At 42.5% G+C, this 19,817-nt stretch overlaps 1 protein-coding gene across 1 annotated transcript in view; it reads left to right on the top strand.

Moving 5' to 3' along the window:
* Nucleotides 1-17,484, top strand: part of LOC106595617 (voltage-dependent calcium channel subunit alpha-2/delta-1) — a 185,869-nt gene extending 168,385 nt beyond the window's left edge. The window contains exons 33-38 of the mRNA XM_045722235.2: nucleotides 4,090-4,142; nucleotides 4,554-4,609; nucleotides 5,051-5,174; nucleotides 8,787-8,899; nucleotides 11,953-12,035; nucleotides 13,503-17,484. Coding sequence (XP_045578191.1) covers nucleotides 4,090-4,142; nucleotides 4,554-4,609; nucleotides 5,051-5,174; nucleotides 8,787-8,899; nucleotides 11,953-12,035; nucleotides 13,503-13,625 — 552 coding nt within the window. The 3' untranslated portion in view covers nucleotides 13,626-17,484. The remainder of the gene's footprint in view (nucleotides 1-4,089; nucleotides 4,143-4,553; nucleotides 4,610-5,050; nucleotides 5,175-8,786; nucleotides 8,900-11,952; nucleotides 12,036-13,502) is intronic.
* Nucleotides 17,485-19,817: the final 2,333 nt, after the last annotated feature.

Below are 19,817 nucleotides of genomic sequence, written 5' to 3'. Positions count from 1 at the left end.
TCAAGCCATTTGTTGTGTAGATCTGGCTATTTGATGAGGTGATAAGTCCATGTCTCGAGCCATTTGTTGTGTAGATCTGGCTATTTGATAAGGTGATAAGTCCATGTCTCAAGCCATTTGTTGTGTAGATCTGGCTATTTGATGAGGTGATAAGTCCATGTCTCGAGCCATTTGTTGTGTAGATCTGGCTATTTGTGCACGTCTTTCCCATTCGTTTGAGGCAATATAATTTAAGGTATATACACATGTACTATCTTAATTTGGGCAGTTTCTTGCAGCAGGAAAAAACATGTATTTTGTATATTTCACCTTTATTTTTAACCAGGTAGGCTAGTTGAGAACAAGTTCTCATTTGCAACTGCGACCTGGCCAAGATAAAGCAAAGCAGTTCGACACATGCAACAACACAGAGTTACACATGGAATAAACAAACATACAGTAGAAAAGTATATATACAGTATGTGCAAATGAGGTAGGATAAGGGAGATAAGGCAATAGATAGGCCATGGTGGCGAAGTAATTACAATAATACAATTAAACACTGGAATGGTAAATGTGCAGAATATGAATGTTCAAGTACACTGTGTGCACAATTATAAGCCAAATTGTATTCCTCAGGATTCATTTTACTGTTGAACAAACAATGCTCTCAGTCATCCAAAATGTTATTGAACCTCAAACCTGAATGTTTAACAAAGGAAAAGTGAGTTTTGTCTTTCTCAGGGAAATATATAAGTGTGCACAATTATTAGGCAACTAAATTACAAAAATAATTTCTTTCAACTCACTTGTTTATTCTCAATTTTTAGAGTAAGTGTAGCAGATAAGTAACAAAAAATGACAATTATATAACATTTTTGGCCTTTCAAAAATATTCAGTGACCAATATAGCCATTAACTGCCATGAGCCTTCCATCCATGGTGTCTGTCAGCTTCTTGATCTGTTCACGATCAACTTTCACTGAAGCAGCAACCACTGCCTCCCAAATGCTGTTCAAAAAGGTGTATTGTCTTCCATCACTGTAAATCTCACGTTTGAGAAGGGCCCACAAGTTCTCAATAGGATTTAAGTCAGGTGAGGAAGGGGGCCAGGTCATTATTCAGGCATCTTTGAGGCCCTTGCTGGCTAGCCAAGCAGTGGAGTACTTGGATGCATGTGATGGAGCATTGTCCTGCATAAAGATCATGGCCTTCTAGAATGCTGAGGACTTCTTCCTGTTCCACTGTTTGACGAAATAATCTTCCAGAAACTGGCAGTAGGTTTGGGAGTTGAGTTTCAGTCCATCTTCAACCTGAAAAGGTCCAACTACCTCATCCTCAATGATAGCAGCCCATACCAGTACCCCTCCTTCACTTTGCTGGCACCTGACTCAAAGTGGTGCCCTGTGTCCATTACTGATCCAGCCACGGGCCCATCCATTTGGTCCATCAAGAGTCACTTTCATTTCATCTGTCCATAAAACCTTTGAAAAATCTGTCTTCAGTTATTTCTTTGCCCAATCTTGACGCTTCAACTTGTGAATCTTATTCAGTGGTGGTCTTGTTTCAGTCTTCTTGACCTTGGCCATGTCTCTGAGCACTTGACACCTTGTACTTCTGAACACTCCAGGTAGGTTGCAGTTCTGGAATACGGTGGCACTGGAGGATAATGGGTTCCTGGTTGTTTAACGTTTAATTTTTCTCAAGTCTTTTGCAGTTAATTTGCGCCTTTTCTTCCCCATGCGTTTTTTGCGTCCCAGTTGACTATTCAGAACAAAACGTTTGAATGTGAAGTGGTCACACCTCAATAGTTTAGCTATTTAAAGAGTGTCGCATCCGTCTGAAAGGCATTTTACATTTTTTTTTTTTCAGTGTCAGTTAAATTTCTTTTTGGGGCCATTTTACCTGAGGTAATGAGGCTGCCTAATAATTATGCACACCTTGATATAAGGTGTTATTCACTTTCGCCACACCCTCCCTCATTACACAAATACATATCACCTGAAAATGGTTAAATCCAATAAGCATTCAAGTTTTTATGGTTTGGAGTTCGAAAATGTGAATAGAAACAATGATAAGATCAGAATACTCACTTGCCTAATAATTGTGCACGCAGTGTAGAGATACTAGGGTGCAAAGGAGCAAGATAAATAAATAAATACAGTATGGGGATGAGGTAGTTGGATGGGCTATTTACAGATGGGCTATGTACAGGTGCAGTGATCTGTGAGCTGCTCTGACAGCTGGTGCTTAAGGCTAGTGAGGGAGATATGAGTCTCCAGCTTCAGTGATTTTTGCAGTTTGTTCCAGTCATTGGCAGCAGAGAACTGGAAGGAGAGGTGGCCTAAGGAATAATTGGCTTTGGGGATGACCAGTGAGATATACCTGCTGGAGTGCGTGCTATGGGTAGGTGCTGCCATGGTGACCAGTGAGCTGAGATAAGGCGGGCTTTAGCTAGCAGAGACTTGTAGATGACCTGGAGCCAGTGGGTTTGGCGACGAGTATGAAGCGAGGGCCAGCCAACGAGAGCGTACAGGTCGCAGTGGTGGGTAGTATATGGGACTTTGGTGACAAAACGGATGGCACTGTGATAGATTGCATCCAATTTGTTGAGTAGAGTGTTGGAGGTTATTTTGTAAATGACATCGCCGAAGTCGAGGATCGGTAGGATGGTCAGTTTTACGAGGGTATGTTTGGCAGCATGAGTGAAGGATGCTTTGTTGCGAAATAGGAAGCCGATTCTAGATTTAATTTTGGATTGGAGATGCTTAATGTGAGTCTGGAAGGAGAGTTTATTTGTTAATCCTGCAGCAACAGTGTAAAGACTGTCAAATGGAGTAGACCAAGGCGCAGCGTGGTTAGTGCTCATCATGTATCTGAACACTGAAACAACGAAACAAAAAACGACAGCCAAGCAGTTCTGTCAGGTAAGTAATACAAAACAGAAATTAACCACCCACAAAACACAATGAGAAAACCCCTACATGAATATGGTCTCTAATCAGAGGCAATGAGATTCAGCTGCCTCCAATTAGAGACCAACCCCAAACAATTCCAACATAGAAACAGAAAAACTAGATATTTAAACATAGAAATAGAATAACATAGATCAACCCAAAAAAAACAAAACACACAAAACCAACACCCCCTGCCACGCCCTGACCAAACTATCATAACAAAATGACCCCTTACTGGTCAGGATGTGACAAACAGGAAATGTGGATTATAATTAATGGACATTTTTGTAGTGGTTGATACATTTTTTGTTAGGGCAAATCAAGTCTACTTTAAAATTACAAACTTTAGAAGCCTTTTTAAACCTACATAATTTCCTACTGCAATGGAAAATTCTCTGCAACAAAATATTGATCAAATTAAGATAGCACATCTAAAGTTGGATCTTCACAACCAACTTTTGTGGTCTGTAGTCTTCTGACACACTTTTGGAGTGATCTATCACTTTAATTTAAAGTTATTTTCAGAATTATTCAGGACAATGTTGGTTCTAGATTTTTATCATACATTTGTATCAATTAACATACAGAATCTTTGTAGACTTTGATCTACATTTTCATCGTTACGCACTAATAGATTTTGACTACAAATTTAGATCAAAGATGTAGATAATAGCTTTTGTTAGGAATTTGATATGACTTTTAACATGGTTAGTTAGCTCCCCTTGATGACTAAACTCTATCAACCTGGAAAGAAAGGACACAGGCCTGAGTCACTAGATCAGAGCATTGCATGCTAATCATAATCAAAACAACATGGCTGTTCTTTCAGGCAAACAGGAACCTACTTGTTGTTCCTTTTCACTTTGTAGATTTACACTAGCATCTGTTGTGGTGGGCTCTGTGCTAATTCCCTTCCAAAATCTTGTCTGGCTTGTCTGAGTTGGTGTCCGCACACTTGGCAAATGCCTCGGCTCGAGACTCGCTTTGCCTGCACAATCAGGATGTTTAGAAAAGTTTTAAGCCCAAGTTTAAAATGTGCTGTTTTACATGGAATGTTTAGTTATTGGGAGTTGTTTCGATTACCTGAAGTTACGCTTGTGAAAATATGTTTTGTAATGTGTTTTGTAATAGCCAACCTTTTTGTCCCTTGCAGCCCACCATAGCAGACATTTTGAACGTTGGATGGTTAGCATCAGCAGCAGCCTGGTGAGACCCAACTCTTTATTCTTTAACACTGTTCCCAGTGCAGATGTAAAGATACAGAGGCAGTCTGTGGGCAATCTGTGTAAGCATTCGACAGGTCCCAGAGCACTTTGTTTACACTAGCTCGCATTCTGTCCTGATTTCATTAGCTGTGTGTCTTACAATATGTCTAATAAAATTAGATTTGTTTACAGGGAGGCTAACACATTGTCATATTTTTCCACACAAAGGCTTTTTGATTATGACATTTGTGGTTCCTTCGCTAAAAGCCAATAAACTCGCCGTCTGAATGAAAATCTGTAAGAAATGTGGGTTGTGATTAAACAGTATGTGAGTATTTATCCTGTCATGGACAGAAGATTTGTTGGATGTTCTATCAAGAGGTAATCATTCGTGTACTTTGATTCCCTACAGGTCGATACTACAGCAGTTGTTGGTTAGCATAGCGTTCCCTAATTTCTTGCACGCAGGTGAGATTTCCGACTCTTCTAAAACATTTTTTTAAATTAGGTTGTTAAGTATGATCTCATTAAAAATGACGTTGTAATAAAATGCCCTTTTCTATTTAGCATGACGGGCCCTTAATAAAAATATTGACGCTGTTGTTATGAAAGCAATGACGGAATTCTCAGAGCAGGGCAAGTTATTCATCAAGCAATGATGAGCTATGCCAGGAATATTATTTGAGAAATAACATTGTTCAAAAGTAGATGGATTTCTGTATGTTTTGGCTACCAGAGCAACTGAACAGTAATTTGTCTTCTCAGAACTTGAGAATGTACACGGTGTGTTCTATGTACATAACCCATACTTTGCTGGATCCTTGACAATTTGTTTGTTTGTGTGCGTGCGTGTGTGTTGTGCGCGTGCGTGTGTGCTGCATTTGTGTGTGCGTGCTGTGTGTTCCACAGCGGACACTGATGACGAAATACCTGACATGTCCAAGGAGAGCTGTATCACGGAGCAGACTCAATACTTCTATGACAACGAGGAAAAGTCCTTCAGAGGAACGCTAGACTGTGAAAACTGCTCCAGGTGAGAGCTGTCAGTCACTGCAACCTATTTTACACACTCCAGGTTCCTTCGCAGTAGGGAGATTCTTTTTTAAATGGGTAGGCACTACCTAAACTTGTCCAATAACAACATAGAATTCCATTTTCCATTGCAAAACGTTTTGGTATGGCGTACCCAACTGAACATAACCTTGGTAAAACCTCATCAACAATCCTCTGGGACTGCCACGCAGAGCACGAGATGGAACTTCACTCAACATTCTAGTTCTCTCCTTTAGTTAATACTATCAACATTTCCCTTTAATGTGGAAATTGTGATCACATCAATGCAATATTAGCCACTTTCAATGTAACATACTGAAACAAAACGAACTATGCAAGAGATTTTCTTGTAGGAGGAGCGCATTGGAGTAGGATTCTATTGCATTGACAGGCATGACTCAGGTCCATACTCCACACTCTATTCTATGGTGCGGCATAACCAATCAGAACTGCAGTAGGCGTATATGCAAATAGACCATTGCCATATATGGATCTGTGCCGTTCACTTTCAACTGGACTGTGCTTACAGCATGAGAGGTTGGGAGTAGATACGCTTGTTTTGAGATCAAAGCATCATTTGTCTGATTCTCTGTAATAATGGTATGGGAATAATAATGCATTTTATTTTGTTAAGTGGTTTCTTGCATCAAACAACACATTTCAGTCACCTTGTCTGAAGGACAAGTGGATAAACAGGTTAAGGTCAAGTCCGGCATGTTTTTTTCTAAAAGTCTCATGGAATGTAGGCCTAAATAAAGACCACACATTGGCTGCTACTGTAGGCTGAATGATAGAACAGCTATTTCCATGTTCAAATGTTTTGAGATTCATTTTCTCCATTGTTTTTGATGGTAGACCACTCTGATAGGCCTACATTATGATCAAATAGCCAAAATAGCCTAGTTGGCCACTGTTGTAACTTAAAGCAGGTACAGCCTCAGTGTTCACAGTAAACACACCAGAAGTTGCACCGAACGTTTGCGCTCAGCAGACCTGAAATTTGCTCAGTGCCGAAAGAAATTAGAGGGATCATTGCTCATCACACTTATTATATATGAACCCACCAAGAGCCAAGTACAACTCTACCTCAATGGAAGGAATAATTTTTTGTGGCTCAGTGGGGAAAAGGTACTGGCTGATTGCGATCAGGTCTGCTCTAAACCAGCTGTGCAGATTCAAGACAGTGGAATGTGCTTGACCCATATTACCTCTGACAGTTTAGTTCCAATAATAGGGCACATGATCCTATCTAAAGATGGTGCTGCCATACAATTGGTTCTAATGACTGTGGATACATCTGAAATGGCAATGTGGTAGTACACTACTTTTGGCCAGGCTGGAAGGCACAATGGGTTGAATGTTGGACGCAAAGAATCTTGGGAATTGGAGCCTCTCAATTGAATACAAGCACCTTCATTCCCTCCACCCCACCACATAGCTAAATCACTGAGACTACAAACAACTTCTTCACACAGGTTGTGTGCGATTTCATTCTAAAGTACTTTTGTCATATAGTCTTGGTGTGCTCTGCTAGTGGTCTGCTAGTGCTCTGCTAGTGGTCTGCTAGTGGTCTGCTAGTGGTCTGTTAGTGGTCTGCTAGTGCTCTGCTAGCGCTCTGCTAGTGGTCTGCTAGTGCTCTGCTAGTGCTCTGCAAGTGGTCTGTTAGTGGTCTGCTAGTGCTCTGCTAGTGCTCTGCTAGTGGTCTGCTAGTGGTCTGCTAGTGCTCTGCTAGTGGTCTGCTAGTGGTCTGCTAGTGCTCTGCTAGTGGTCTTCTAGTGCTGCGCTAGTGGTCTGCTAGTGCTGCGCTAGTGGTCTGCTAGTGCTCTGCTAGTGGTCTGCTAGTAGTGCTAGTGCTCTGCTAGTGGTCTGCTAGTAGTGCCAGTGGTCTGCTAGTAGTGCTAGTGGTCTGCTAGTGGTCTGATAGTAGTCTGCCAGTGGTCTGCTAGTGGTCTGCTAGTACTGCTTGTGGTCTGCCAGTGCTCTGCTAGTGCTCTGCCAGTGCTCTGCTAGTGCTGCTAGTGCTCTGCCAGTGCTCTGCTAGTGCTCTGCCAGTGCTCTGCTAGTGCTCTGCTAGTGGTCTGCCAGTGGTCTGCCAGTGCTCTGCTAGTGCTCTGCCAGTGCTCTGCTAGTGCTCTGCCAGTGGTCTGCCAGTGGTCTGCCAGTGGTCTGCTAGTGGTCTGCTAGTGCTCTACTAGTGGGCTGCTAGTGGGCTGCCAGTGCTCTACTAGTGGGCTGCTAGTGGGCTGCCAGTGCTCTGCTAGTGGGCTGCCAGTGGGCTGCTAGTGGTCTGCTAGTGGTCTGCCAGTGGTCTGCCAGTGGGCTGCTAGTGAGCTGCTAGTGGGCTGCCAGTGCTCTACTAGTGGGCTGCCAGTGGGCTGCTAGTGGGCTGCCAGTGCTCTGCTAGTGCTCTGCCAGTGGTCTGCCAGTGGTCTGCCAGTGGTCTGCTAGTGGTCTGCTAGTGCTCTACTAGTGGGCTGCTAGTGGGCTGCCAGTGCTCTACTAGTGGGCTGCTAGTGGGCTGCCAGTGCTCTGCTAGTGGGCTGCCAGTGCTCTGCTAGTGGTCTGCTAGTGGTCTGCTAGTGGTCTGCCAGTGGGCTGCTAGTGGGCTGCTAGTGGGCTGCCAGTGCTCTACTAGTGGGCTGCCAGTGGGCTGCTAGTGGTCCTAGTGCTCTGCTTGTGGTCTGCCAGTGTTCTGCTAGTGGGCTGCCAGTGCTCTACTAGTGGGCTGCCAGTGCTCTACTAGTGGGCTGCCAGTGCTCTACTAGTGGTCTGCCAGTGGACTGCCAGTGGGCTGCTAGTGGGCTGCTAGTGCTCTGCTAGTGGGCTGCTAGTGGGCTGCTAGTGCTCTGCCAGTGCTCTACTAGTGGGCTGCCAGTGCTCTGCTAGTGGTCTGCCAGTGGACTGCCAGTGGGCTGCTAGTGGGCTGCTAGTGCTCTGCTAGTGGGCTGCTAGTGGGCTGCTAGTACTCTGCTAGTGGGCTGCTAGTGGGCTGCTAGTAGTCTGCTAGTGCTGCCAGTGGAATTGCACTCAACCGAATAAACCCGACACTCTAATGACAAAGTGGAGTTCCCTGGGCCGAGGAGGTAGTAAACTCCACATGCCTTAAAGGTGAGGTAGATTTAGTATGCTGCAAGGCAGACCACAATCTTGGCGGTGCGTTTGCTGTTTCAAGGCTCCCTCGTGCTGTCTAATGGGGTGCCTGCCGCACTGTGTTGCTGTGCATTAGCTTCGCATACGTCGCCAGTTAACAACCACCATAAAGAAGGTCAATTTTTGTCTAAACTCAAAACTGCCGGCCCGTGTTTCCGCTATGGTCTGCTATGGTCTGAGGCCGGTGTAATTTAAGACTAGGGCTTGGACCATATATAAGCAGACAGTGTTGCCCTCACACCGACCCTTCAAGGTTGGATGCAGCTTATGTTTGGTAGGTAGACTCAACTCATTCAGCCAATTATGTTTTCATTGGAACATAAGGGTATTTCACTTGAAATATGAAATATAATTAGTTTCCGGGATTCTTCCAACCAGGATTTCTGGAAAACATGACTGTCTCATGGCATCTCCTCTTTGTCTCGTTTCTGTCTTGATCCAGGATGTTCCATGCTGAAAAGCTGTGGAAGACCAACCTGGTGTTCGTCATCGCTGACGCCAAGCTCACCTGCATGTCATGTGACCACAAGCCCTTAATACAGGCCGAGCAGCCTTGTATCCTTTAAACATACAGTCAATAGAGCACTAACGTTTAATATAGTAGTAATATATTCATGTCTAATGTAGTTGTGTAGTTCATCTATACTACTTACAGTCTGTTAGTTCTAGTTTACTGGTCTTTGTATATACAGTGACTCTTCTTAAAATAATCACATATAACTAGATTATTATTTGTTTAATTATTAAATGGTGTACAGTTGTAAAAGTAAGTTGTACAGGTTTTTTCTTTTATCCTACTGGTCCCTATATTCTTTACTTTTACAAGCAGAGTACAATATGTTTAATATTCCTCAATGGATCAGAACTTCCTCTATGGCTAAGTGAAACTCAGACCTGTACTGACTGGCTTCTCTCTCTCTCGCTCTCTGTTGCAGATGTACCAAACCAGACCTGTACTGACTGTCTCTTCTCTCTCTCTCTTTCTGTGGCTGATGTACCAAACCAGACCTGTACTGACTGTCTCCTCTCTCTCTCTCTTTCTGTGGCTGATGTACCAAACCAGACCTGTACTGACTGTCTCCTCTCTCTCTCTCTCTCTCTGGCTGCTCTCCTCCGGCTCTCTGCTCTCTCCTCTCTCTCTCTCTCTCTGTGGCAGATGAACCAAACCAGACCTGTACTGACTGTCTCCTCTCTCTCTCTCTCTCTCTCCCCCCCCCCCCCCCCCCCGTGGCTGATGTACCAAACCAGACCTGTACTGACTGTCTCCTCTCTCTCTCTCTCGTGGCTGATGTACCAAACCAGACCTGTACTGACTGTCTCCTCTCTCTTTCTGTGGCTGATGTACCAAACCAGACCTGTCTCTCTCTCTCTCTCTCTCTCTCTCTCTCTCTCTCTGTCTGTCTGTCTGTCTGTCTGTCTGTCTGTCTGTCTGTCTGTCTGTCTGTCTGTCTGTCTGTCTGTCTGTCTGTCTGTCTGTCTGTCTGTCTGTCTGTCTGTCTGTCTGTCTGTCTGTCTGTCTGTCTGTCTGTCTGTCTGTCTGTCTGTCTGTCTGTCTGTCTGTCTGTCTGTCTGTCTGTCTGTCTGTCTGTCTGTCTGTCTGTCTGTCTGTCTGTCTGTCTGTCTGTCTGTCTGTGTGGCAGATGAACCAAACTCAGACCTGTACTGACTGTCTCCTCTATCTCTCTGTGGCAGATGATAGCGAAGGCTAATCCACTCTGAAAGGCTTACAAACAAATCGATCATATCCAACACACCAGGGCTGTAGCCAATTATGCAAGGAGCCTAATGAAAATTCACATAAATTCAAAATGGCAGCCAAAAGGGTTTCAGAGGAGGCTATTTGATTTGCTCCAAAAATGACGTGGTTTTTCCATGTCTTTCTGAAAGCATCTGTTCCGATTGTTCTTTCACATTTAGATTAATGTTATGGCTTGATATTTAATTTGATATTGTAATTTACTAGTTGCTTTCATCCACGTCTATCCAAAGTGGATAGTGATATCGATTGGGTATGTGTGGCCACAATGTGGGAAACACACAGCCATAGAGATACAATGTAATAGTGTTCCATTTAATTCTGTGCCCACAATATCTGATGCAAGAATTACACTGAACAAAAATATAAACGCAACATGCAAACATTTAAAAGATTTTACTGAGTTAGTTCATATCAGGAAATCAGTCAATTGAAATTAATTCATAAGGGCCTTAATCTATGGATTAATGGCCATGACTGGGAATACAGATATGCATCTGTTGGTCTCAGATACCTTTAAAAAAAAAAAAAGTAGGGGCGGGGATCAGAAAACCACTCAGTATCTGGTGTGACCACTGTTTGCCTCATGCAGCACCACACATCTCCTTCACATAGTGTTGATCAGGCTGTTGATTGTGGCCAGTGGATGTTGTCCCACTCCTCTTCAATGACTGTGCAAAGTTGCTGGATATTGGCAGAAACTGTAACACACTGTCGTACACGTTGATCCAGAGCATCCCAAACATGCTCAATGGGTGACATGTAGGGTGAATATGCAGGCCATGGAAGAACTTGGACATTTTCAGCTTCCAGAAATTGTGTACAGGTCCTTGTGACATGGGGCCATGCATTATTATGCTGTAACATGAAGTGATGGCGGGTGATAAATGGCACGACAATGGGCTTCAGGATCTCGTCACGGTATCTCTGTGTATTCAAATTGCCATCGATAAAATGCAATTGTGCTCGTTGTCCATAGCTTGAGCCTGCCCATACCATAACCCCACCTCCACTATTGGGCACTCTGTTCACAGCGTTGACATCATCAAACATCAGTCTGCTATCTGTCCGGTACAGTTGAAACCGGTATTCATCTGTGAAGAGCACACTTCTCCAGCGTGCCAGTGACCATCGAAGGTGAGCATTTGCCCACTGAAGTCAGTTATGAAGCTGAACTGTAGTCAGGTCAAGACCCTGGTGAGGACGACCAAGCACGCAGATGAGCTTCCCTGAGACGGTTTCTGATAGTTTGTGCAGAAATTCTTCGCTTATGCAAACCCACAGTTTCATCAGCTGTCCGGGGGGCTGAATTCAGACGATCCCGCAGGGGAAGAAGCCGGATGTGGAGGTCCTAGGCTTGGCGTGGTGGTTACATGTGGTCTGCGATTGTGAGGCCGGTTGGACGTACTGCCAAATTCTCTAAAACGAAGTTTGAGGCGGCTCATTGTAGATTAATGAACATTAAATTCTCTGAAAACAGCTCTGGTGGACATTCCTGCAGTCATCATGACAGTTGCACTCTCCCTCAAAACTTGTCCCCCGCACAAAGTGCACCTGTGTAATGATCATGCTGTTTAGTCAGCTTCTTGATATGGCACACCTTTCAGATTAATAGATTATCTTGGCAGAGGAGAAATGCTCACTAACAGGGGTGTAAACAAATTTGTGCACAAAGTTTGAGAGAAATACGCTTTTTGTATGTATGGAACATTTCTGGGATAACTTATTTCAGCTCATGAAACATGGGACCAATAATTTTCACATGTTGCGTGTCTATTTTTGTTCAGTAGATATATTCTAGCCAATTGAGCTACCAGAACCAATGGTTTATTTCCTAAATGGCTTGATGTAGCTGAGGGACCAGACCCATGTGAAATGGCTGAGAAACCAAGGTTCCGAAAAGGTCCAGATGCCTGTTTCGACAACAACGAGAGGGTAGGTCACATCATTATTTCGTCATCCTCTGTGTTTAAAAATGGCAACCGTCAAATTTAACGTCACAATGTCAATACTCACAATACACTAATATGTTTTCACAATGCATGTGCTTTTCTCTTTGTGCATAATTCTCTCGTTAATGTTCCATCTTTTACTCAAAATGGCTGCCTCTTTCTCTACTCTTGTCTTTGGATTACTATATGTGCAGAGATTTCCCACACAAATACAAGTTATTGGCAGTTATTGACATACTGCACTGTGGTTCAAGAGTAAGCAAATATTTAGTGTATATGACTAAAATCCTTTGTGTGAAATCTCTGCACTTGAATGCTTTGGTTTGTTTTTCAGACTGGTCTTATCTCAGTGGCGAACCTTTTGGTTTCTCAAAGTTTCATGATGGAGTTAACTTCTTATGCTTGCACTCTTTCTCTTACACACACACTCAATTACACACTCTCACTCACTCACTCACTCACTCACTCACTCACTCACTCACTCACTCACTCACTCACTCACTCACTCACTCACTCACACACACATACATATGTAGACACACACAGACGTAGACACACACACACCTTCCTTCTATTTAGATGCTTCTCTCTGTTTCTCTCTCTTCTCCTTTCCACAAAGTGTTTTGTTTTCTCTGTTCTTCTGCCCATTCACTTTGCACATGGACTTTCTAACTGCTAACTGTGGAATGTTTGCTGCATGACTTTCTCTTTCTCTCTGTTTCTTTCCTGCTCTTTGATTGGCTGTTGATGGTTAGGATGAGCACATGTGCCCGACGAGCGCAGGCTCTCCATTGGCCTCCTCTCTGCTCATGTTACTGCTGCCACTGTTCATGTGCTGTCTCGGGTCAGTCCCATCAAGCTCTTTCCCTCTTTCTCTTTCTTTCTTTCTTTCTTTCTTTCTTTCTTTCTTTCTTTCTTTCTTTCTTTCTTTCTTTCTCTCTCTATCCCTTTTTCTTAGTATCATACTATGTATTTCTGTCCATCTCTCTTTATCTGTCTGTTTGTCTACTGACATGTGTTTACTAATCTAGATGCTAGCTAACGCAGGCCCTTGCTTCCTAATTTAACTCTAACAAATTATTATTTATTTTATCATGTAGCAAATTATATATGTCTGAAAATGTTTTGTTATTACGTTCCACTCTAGAGCTGTACAGATTATCAGACATCAGATTATCCGACATGGATTATTCCATACTCAGATTACAATTATTCCATACATACCCCATTCTCTATTCAGTGTGGATATGCAGTCTAGTACCATTATACCTTGCTATTATGTCATCAAACATAGCTTTATGAATATGTAAGACATACTGGGCTGTTGTACCCCTACTCAACCCATTATCTTTTAGTCAGCAGGATCAGAAGGTCATCAACTTGGTTGTGTCTGTCACTAACATGTCCCCCTGCCACCTTCCTCCTCCCCCCCTTGTTGCCGTGGTCACAGGAGGAGGACTTTGACTGTGGTGGGGCGTCCGCTCTGAGCCCGTCCCTGTTGGCCATGGTGGCGCTGCAGCTGGCCCTGCTCTGGCTTCTGGCCGGCTCAACTCATCACGCCATTCCCTCGTGACCTCTGAAGACCCCGGTTGCCCCCGGCAACCGGCATGCAACGCTGCCTCAAAACGACGAACGCTAAAACAAAAAAAACATCTGAAACCACATCCTGACAGATCTTCTTTTGGGATATTTGTGTTTTTCAAGGGTTTCGTTACATTTCTTCACCCAGGGGTGGGAGAAAGGGAGGAAAGTTAACGTCGGCGGGATGTAAAAAAAATTCTAAGCGAGAACTTTCATCCCTGACCCCTGACTTTTCCCCTCCAGCCGTCTGAGCTTCCAGCCATCTGAGCTTAGGGAGATCGAGGTGATTGAGTGGTGAACTTTGACCTTTGTTTGGCTCGATGATGACAACCCTGCGAATGCTACAGGTTGGACTGCCTTACAGTGCCAGGGGGAAAGTGAAAGGACTGCCTCTTCCTTTTGGGTTCCTTTTAGGTTTTTGAGGTTTTTGTGATGTTCTAAAAGAGATCCCCGTAGATTTTTATTCAACACTGCCAGAAACAGTGCTGCACTTCGCAACCATCCCGTTGTGTTTGTCACAAAGTTATTTATTTACTTCAAAGCGTTTTGCAGTGGCTTGTTACTCAGTATTGAAATGTTTGTTTGTTTTGTTGAAGTTGCAATAAGTTGTTTAATAGAAAGTCAGAAATCAGTATTTTATATTTTACATTTTTTGGCATTATTCTGTTTGTTTCAACTGCCATTTAAAAGTAGCAACACATTTACATTCACGCTGTTGTCCTCTTGTACAGATGTGGTGTACGACCATCATATTCATTCATATACAGTACGTGGTCACATATGAACCCTTTTGCCCCCACTCACTATCACCTGTTTGAAGTGATGGATCCCTTTCTGTTTGCGGTCAACCACTTCTCCCTCAACCCTGACCACAAATGGTCAATGTCAGGTCCTACCGTCTTGGTATCTGGTCCCTTTGAACTAACCATCATTGCCAAATTGCAGTTGACCAATCAGGGCACCCCGGCTGGCCTCTAGTGCGCTCATTGGTCTAATCTCTAGTGCCATGTTGATTCTTAGTCAGACAAACCCTTTAGCTTTATTTATTTGACTGTGTGGCTACTGACCTGAAGGAAACTTGATGTGTTTGGTATTCATTTGAATATTTAAGTTTGTTTTTGTTTTTTATTAGGATGAAGGGCATAGCTGCATGCTACTGTGTTATGTTGGCTTTAATGCCATTCTTTTTTGATTGATTTCAATGCGTCAATACAATGGATATAAAATGAAGAGAGAGTAGGAGGGATGTATGAAATGTAGACTTTGGTACATGACAGTTTATTTGTGCTTGCTTATGTATCACTTCTTGATTTGAGTATAGTTGAATATGTGACTTGCAACTACAAGAATCTGTCTTTCTCACAATGTTCTGCCCGCTATTGAAGAGAACATTTCCCCAAATCAAAAACAATTGCACCTCGTTGCAAAGTGAATATCCCCCTTAAAACGGAAATTGCTTTAAGACCTCTTGAGAATGTCTATCGATACAATACAATCTAAATTCATTCATATCAGTGTGGATATCAGTCCTGTTGTACTTTCTTAGTTTTTGTGTGCCTTGTGGTTCTGGTACTTTAACTTTATGAATTAGAGATTCAAGACAGATTGACAATAGGATACTGTCTTTCTGAGTGTACTATACTATGGTATACACCTGCTAACTCATTTCTCCACAAGAACAGCTGCCAAAATACTACATAAGAAATAACAGAAATGTGCCTCATTTTATTCAGGACCAAATCTGGACCCGTCAATCAGTCTAGCCAAATGATTATGCAGTGGATTAACTTTTGAGTGAAAGAGACATAAGGTTAAGTTTCTTTATTCAACGTTGTAGAAAAACGTTTTTATTAAAAAACGGTTTTATTATCACGTCAGAATATCAACAATTCCTCTAAATTGATTGTATTCGTTTAATATTTGAACATGGTTCAAAAGAGGGACATGGTAGATATGCTGTGCTTTAAAAAAATGTTTTTTCTTTGTGATGCAATTCAGCTAATTCGACTGGGACGTGATCTGATGGTCGATTAGTGTTACTGATCTGTTGTAGAGCAAATATAGAGGAGTTCCTGGCACTGAATTGACCTCTTAAGCACTAAAAAAGATCATTTCAGACAATCGATTCGATAACAATTGACAATCATAGTTTCCGATAACTTGCTTAAGACTAGTATTAGTAATACTTCATTGAATTAATTGCTGTAAATGAAAATGCAAACAACTGCCAAAACAGGGACTTTAAAGGAACCTTGGGGTAATGTCAGAAACATTCACGCATTGTTTCCTTTGAAAACATATGGCATATGGACTCCGGAAACCACATAGTCAATTCAGTGTAGAGTTGGGAAACTACATGATTACGCTGTGTGGTCTCTAGTGCCATTCAAATACTTCTCCCTCACCTCATTATCATTGCTTAAATTATAATTACAAAAGCGTTCTTACGTCACCCAGAATAAAATCCATCTGGGCTTTTTCCATTTCTCTGAAACACTGAAGAGGAAGGGGACTTTTGTTATGATCCCAGTCTTAAGCTATGATTATTTGCCAATATGTTATGTGGTGAAACTCGAGCACCATCACCAAAGGCGGACTGCTGTCATGTCCAAAACTATACGAGTGGTCTGAGGTGACATTTAGGGTCCCATATTGGTTGTTTCAATGTTCTGTGGGGAAACTAACTAACATACTGGTATTTAAGACCCTCAATATCTAAGAACATTCAAGAATATCAAGTGCCATAGGACTCTCTTTCTCTGTTTACCGAGAAACCTATTACTAACGTTTATGCAACGTTTAGGATTGAATAAATGCAAATCTCATCTATTTTCCCTGTGTTGCATGATAATGCCATGATACTGTATCAGTGGCAGGCAATGAGATAAAGTATCCTCTTTCTTCTCCTGCTTTGGTGTGTAACGTTGGGATGGGAAGCATAATACCGTGGGTTTGTTGGGTGTTTGTTTATGATATGATAACGATACAGCTTCTACTGCCTTTCTCTTGAGGAGACAGCATTTGGTACCGCCCTGGTCTGAGTGAGCGCAGTGGCCTAGCGGTTAGAGCGTTGGGCCAGTAACCGAGATGTCACTGGTTCGAATGCACGAGCCGACAAGGTGAAAAATCGTTCAATTTGCCCTTGAGCAAGGCACTTAACCCTAATTTGCTCCAGGTCCACCGTACTACTATGCTGACCCTGTAAAACAACACAATTCACTGCACCTCTCCGGTGTATGTGACAATACATATTTTTTCCTCTGTCACAGATTGTCACATTCAAGACCAGACGAGACCCTTGGGAAATGGTGTCTGGTTATTTCATGCCACTCTAAGGGCTAAAATCAGATGCTGTCACCTCAGGAATAACATATTAGCAGAGTGATTGGAAGTGTTTTTCGATGCTGTGGTGCTCTGTGTGGATTGTGTGGGTTATGCTTTTTCTGGACTCTTTTTTTTTTCTTCTCAAGAACGCTCAGTGTGTGTTTTAAGGGGAGTGTCCCATGCCTGCCACACTATGTCAGGCTATTGGTGGGACCGCCCCCCAATCTTTCTCTGCCAGCGTTTTCATGGCAGACCATTGGTGGACCTATCCACTAATCTCCCCTTGTCAGCCTCCCTTTTGACAGGCTATTGGTGGGCCTCCCCGTCAATCTCCCTTGATTGTGCTTTTAAGATGTTACACTTTTGTGGAACTTGATTCGCCTGAATCAGTTATGTATAAATTTGTACGATACTGTTATTATTCTCGGACGAAAGAAAGAAAATAGTAATGTTTATAATCCTGGAAAATGTTTATTCATGTGCAAATACAGTATATTCAGAATAAAACTTTCTCATTAGCTATTGAATGGCGTCCTCTTGCAGTTCTGGGCCCTTTCCTCCCCAACCCAGATTGACTTACTGTTACTGTAATGTTGCCAAAACATATTTCCCAGTTTTCCCCACAATGTGTGTGAGATACTGAAATAAGCTGCAGTCTGCTATCCCAGTGTCCCCCAGGGACTCCCACCGGCCAATCAGGGATGAGAATTGAGGCCGGGCCAACAACAACATCCAGGAAGTGAAAGTGAAGAATATCTATATCTCTCTGTGGTTATGACATTGAATTTGCTTAGCGGACACATTTACAGTTGAAGTTGGAAGTTTACTTACACCTCAGCCAAACACATTTAAATTCAGTTTTTCACAATTCCTGACATTTAATCCTAGTAAAAATTCCCTGAATTAGATCAGTTAGGATCGCCACTTCATTTTAAGAATCTGAAATGTCAGAATAATAGTAGAGAGTGATTTTGTTTCAGCTTTAATTTCATTCATCACATTCCCAGTTTGTCAGAAGGTTACAATACACGGAATTAGTATTTGGTAGCATTGCCTTTAAATTGTTTAACTTGGGTCAAACCTTCCACAAGGTTTCCACAATAAATTGCGTGAATTTTGGCCCCTTCCTCTTGAACAGAGCTGGTGTAACTGAGTCAGGTTTGTAGGCCTCCTTGCTCGCACATGTTTTTTCAGTTCTGCCCACAAATTCTCTATGGGATTGAGGTCAGGGCTTTGTGATGGCCACTGTCCTTAAGCCATTTTGCCACAACTTTGGAAGTATGCTTGGGGTCACTGTCCATTTGGAAGACCCATTTGCTACCAAACTTTAACTTCCTGACTGATGTCTTGAGATGTTGCTTCAATATATCCACATAATTTTCCTTCCTCATGATAACATCTATTTTGTGAAGTGCACCAGTCCCTCCTGCAGAAAAGCACACCACAACATGACGCTGCCACCCCCGTGCGTCACGGTTGGGATAGTGTTCTTCGGCTTGCAAGCCTCCCCCTTTTTCCTCCAAACATAACGATGGTCATTATGGCCAAACAGTTCTATTTTTGTTTCATCAGACCAGAGGACATTTCTCCAAAAAGTACGATCTTTGTCCCCATGTGCAGTTGCAAACTTTTTTCTGGTTTTTTTTAAGGCAGTTTTGGAGCAGTGGCTTCTTCCTTGCTGAGCGACCTTTCAGGTTATGTCGATATAGGACTCGTTTTACTGTGGATATAGATACTTTTGTACCCGTTTCCTCCAGCATCTTCACAAGGTCCTTTTGCTGTTTTTCTGGAATTGATTTGCACTTTTCGCACCAAAGTACGTTCATCTCTAGGAGACAGAATGCGTCTCCTTCCTGAGCGGTATGACGGCTGCGTGGTCCCATGGTGTTTATACTTGCGTACTATTGTTTGTACAAATGAACGTGGTACCTTCAGGCATTTGGAAATTGCTCCCAAGGATGAACCAGACTTGTGGAGGTCTACAATTATTTTTCTGAGGTCTTGGCTGATTTCTTTAGATTTTTCCCATGATGTCAAGTAAAGAGGCACTGACTTTGAAGGTAGGCCTTGAAATACATCCACAGGTACACCTCCAATTGACTCAAATTATGTCAATTAGCCTATCAGAAGCTTCTAAAGCCATTACATAATTTTCTGTCATTTTCCAAGCTGTTTAAATGCACAGTCAACTTAGTTCATGTAAACTTCTGACCCACTGGAATTGTGATACAGTGAATTATAAGTGAAATAATCTGTAAACAATTTTTGGAAAAAGTACTTGTGTCATGCACAAAGTAGATGTCCTAATCGACTTGCCAAAACTGTAGTTTGTTAACAAGAAATGTGTGGACTGGTTGAAAGCGAGTTTTAATGACTCCAACATAAGTGTATGTAAACTTCCGACTTCAACTGTATGAAGATTTGAGAGCGCCAGCTTTTTCATGTACAGTGTAATCCCCCTTCTCCGACAGTATGTTTATCAAATGTAAATTGGCTTAGTCGGTAGCAGAGATCCTTCTCAGACTTGAACCTGAAACCAACTGCTGTCAAGTCTACCTCCATAGCCACATACTCCCTCACAGCCCCCCAAAGACAGACTACATGCTCATTTTACCCCTTATGATCAACGTTAAAATTGTCCCGTATACTGTATGATATACTGCAGGCACCAAGAAGGAACGCATAAGTCTCTCTGGTGCTAAGGGACATTTTAATGAGTCCAATTACAATGCCTTTAGTATTTATGATTAATAAAACAGTCTTTATTACTGGTAGCACAGCTGTGGAAATGACTAAGCAGAGAGCAATAATATGAAATTACATATTTTACAGACCCCGAGCAGGAAATTGACCATAACAA

The sequence above is a fragment of the Salmo salar genome, chromosome 07, assembly GCF_965601325.2.
Source record: "Salmo salar chromosome 07, fSalSal1, whole genome shotgun sequence".
Classification (NCBI taxonomy): domain Eukaryota; kingdom Metazoa; phylum Chordata; class Actinopteri; order Salmoniformes; family Salmonidae; genus Salmo; species Salmo salar.
This window is presented reverse-complemented; position numbering and strand designations above follow the sequence as displayed.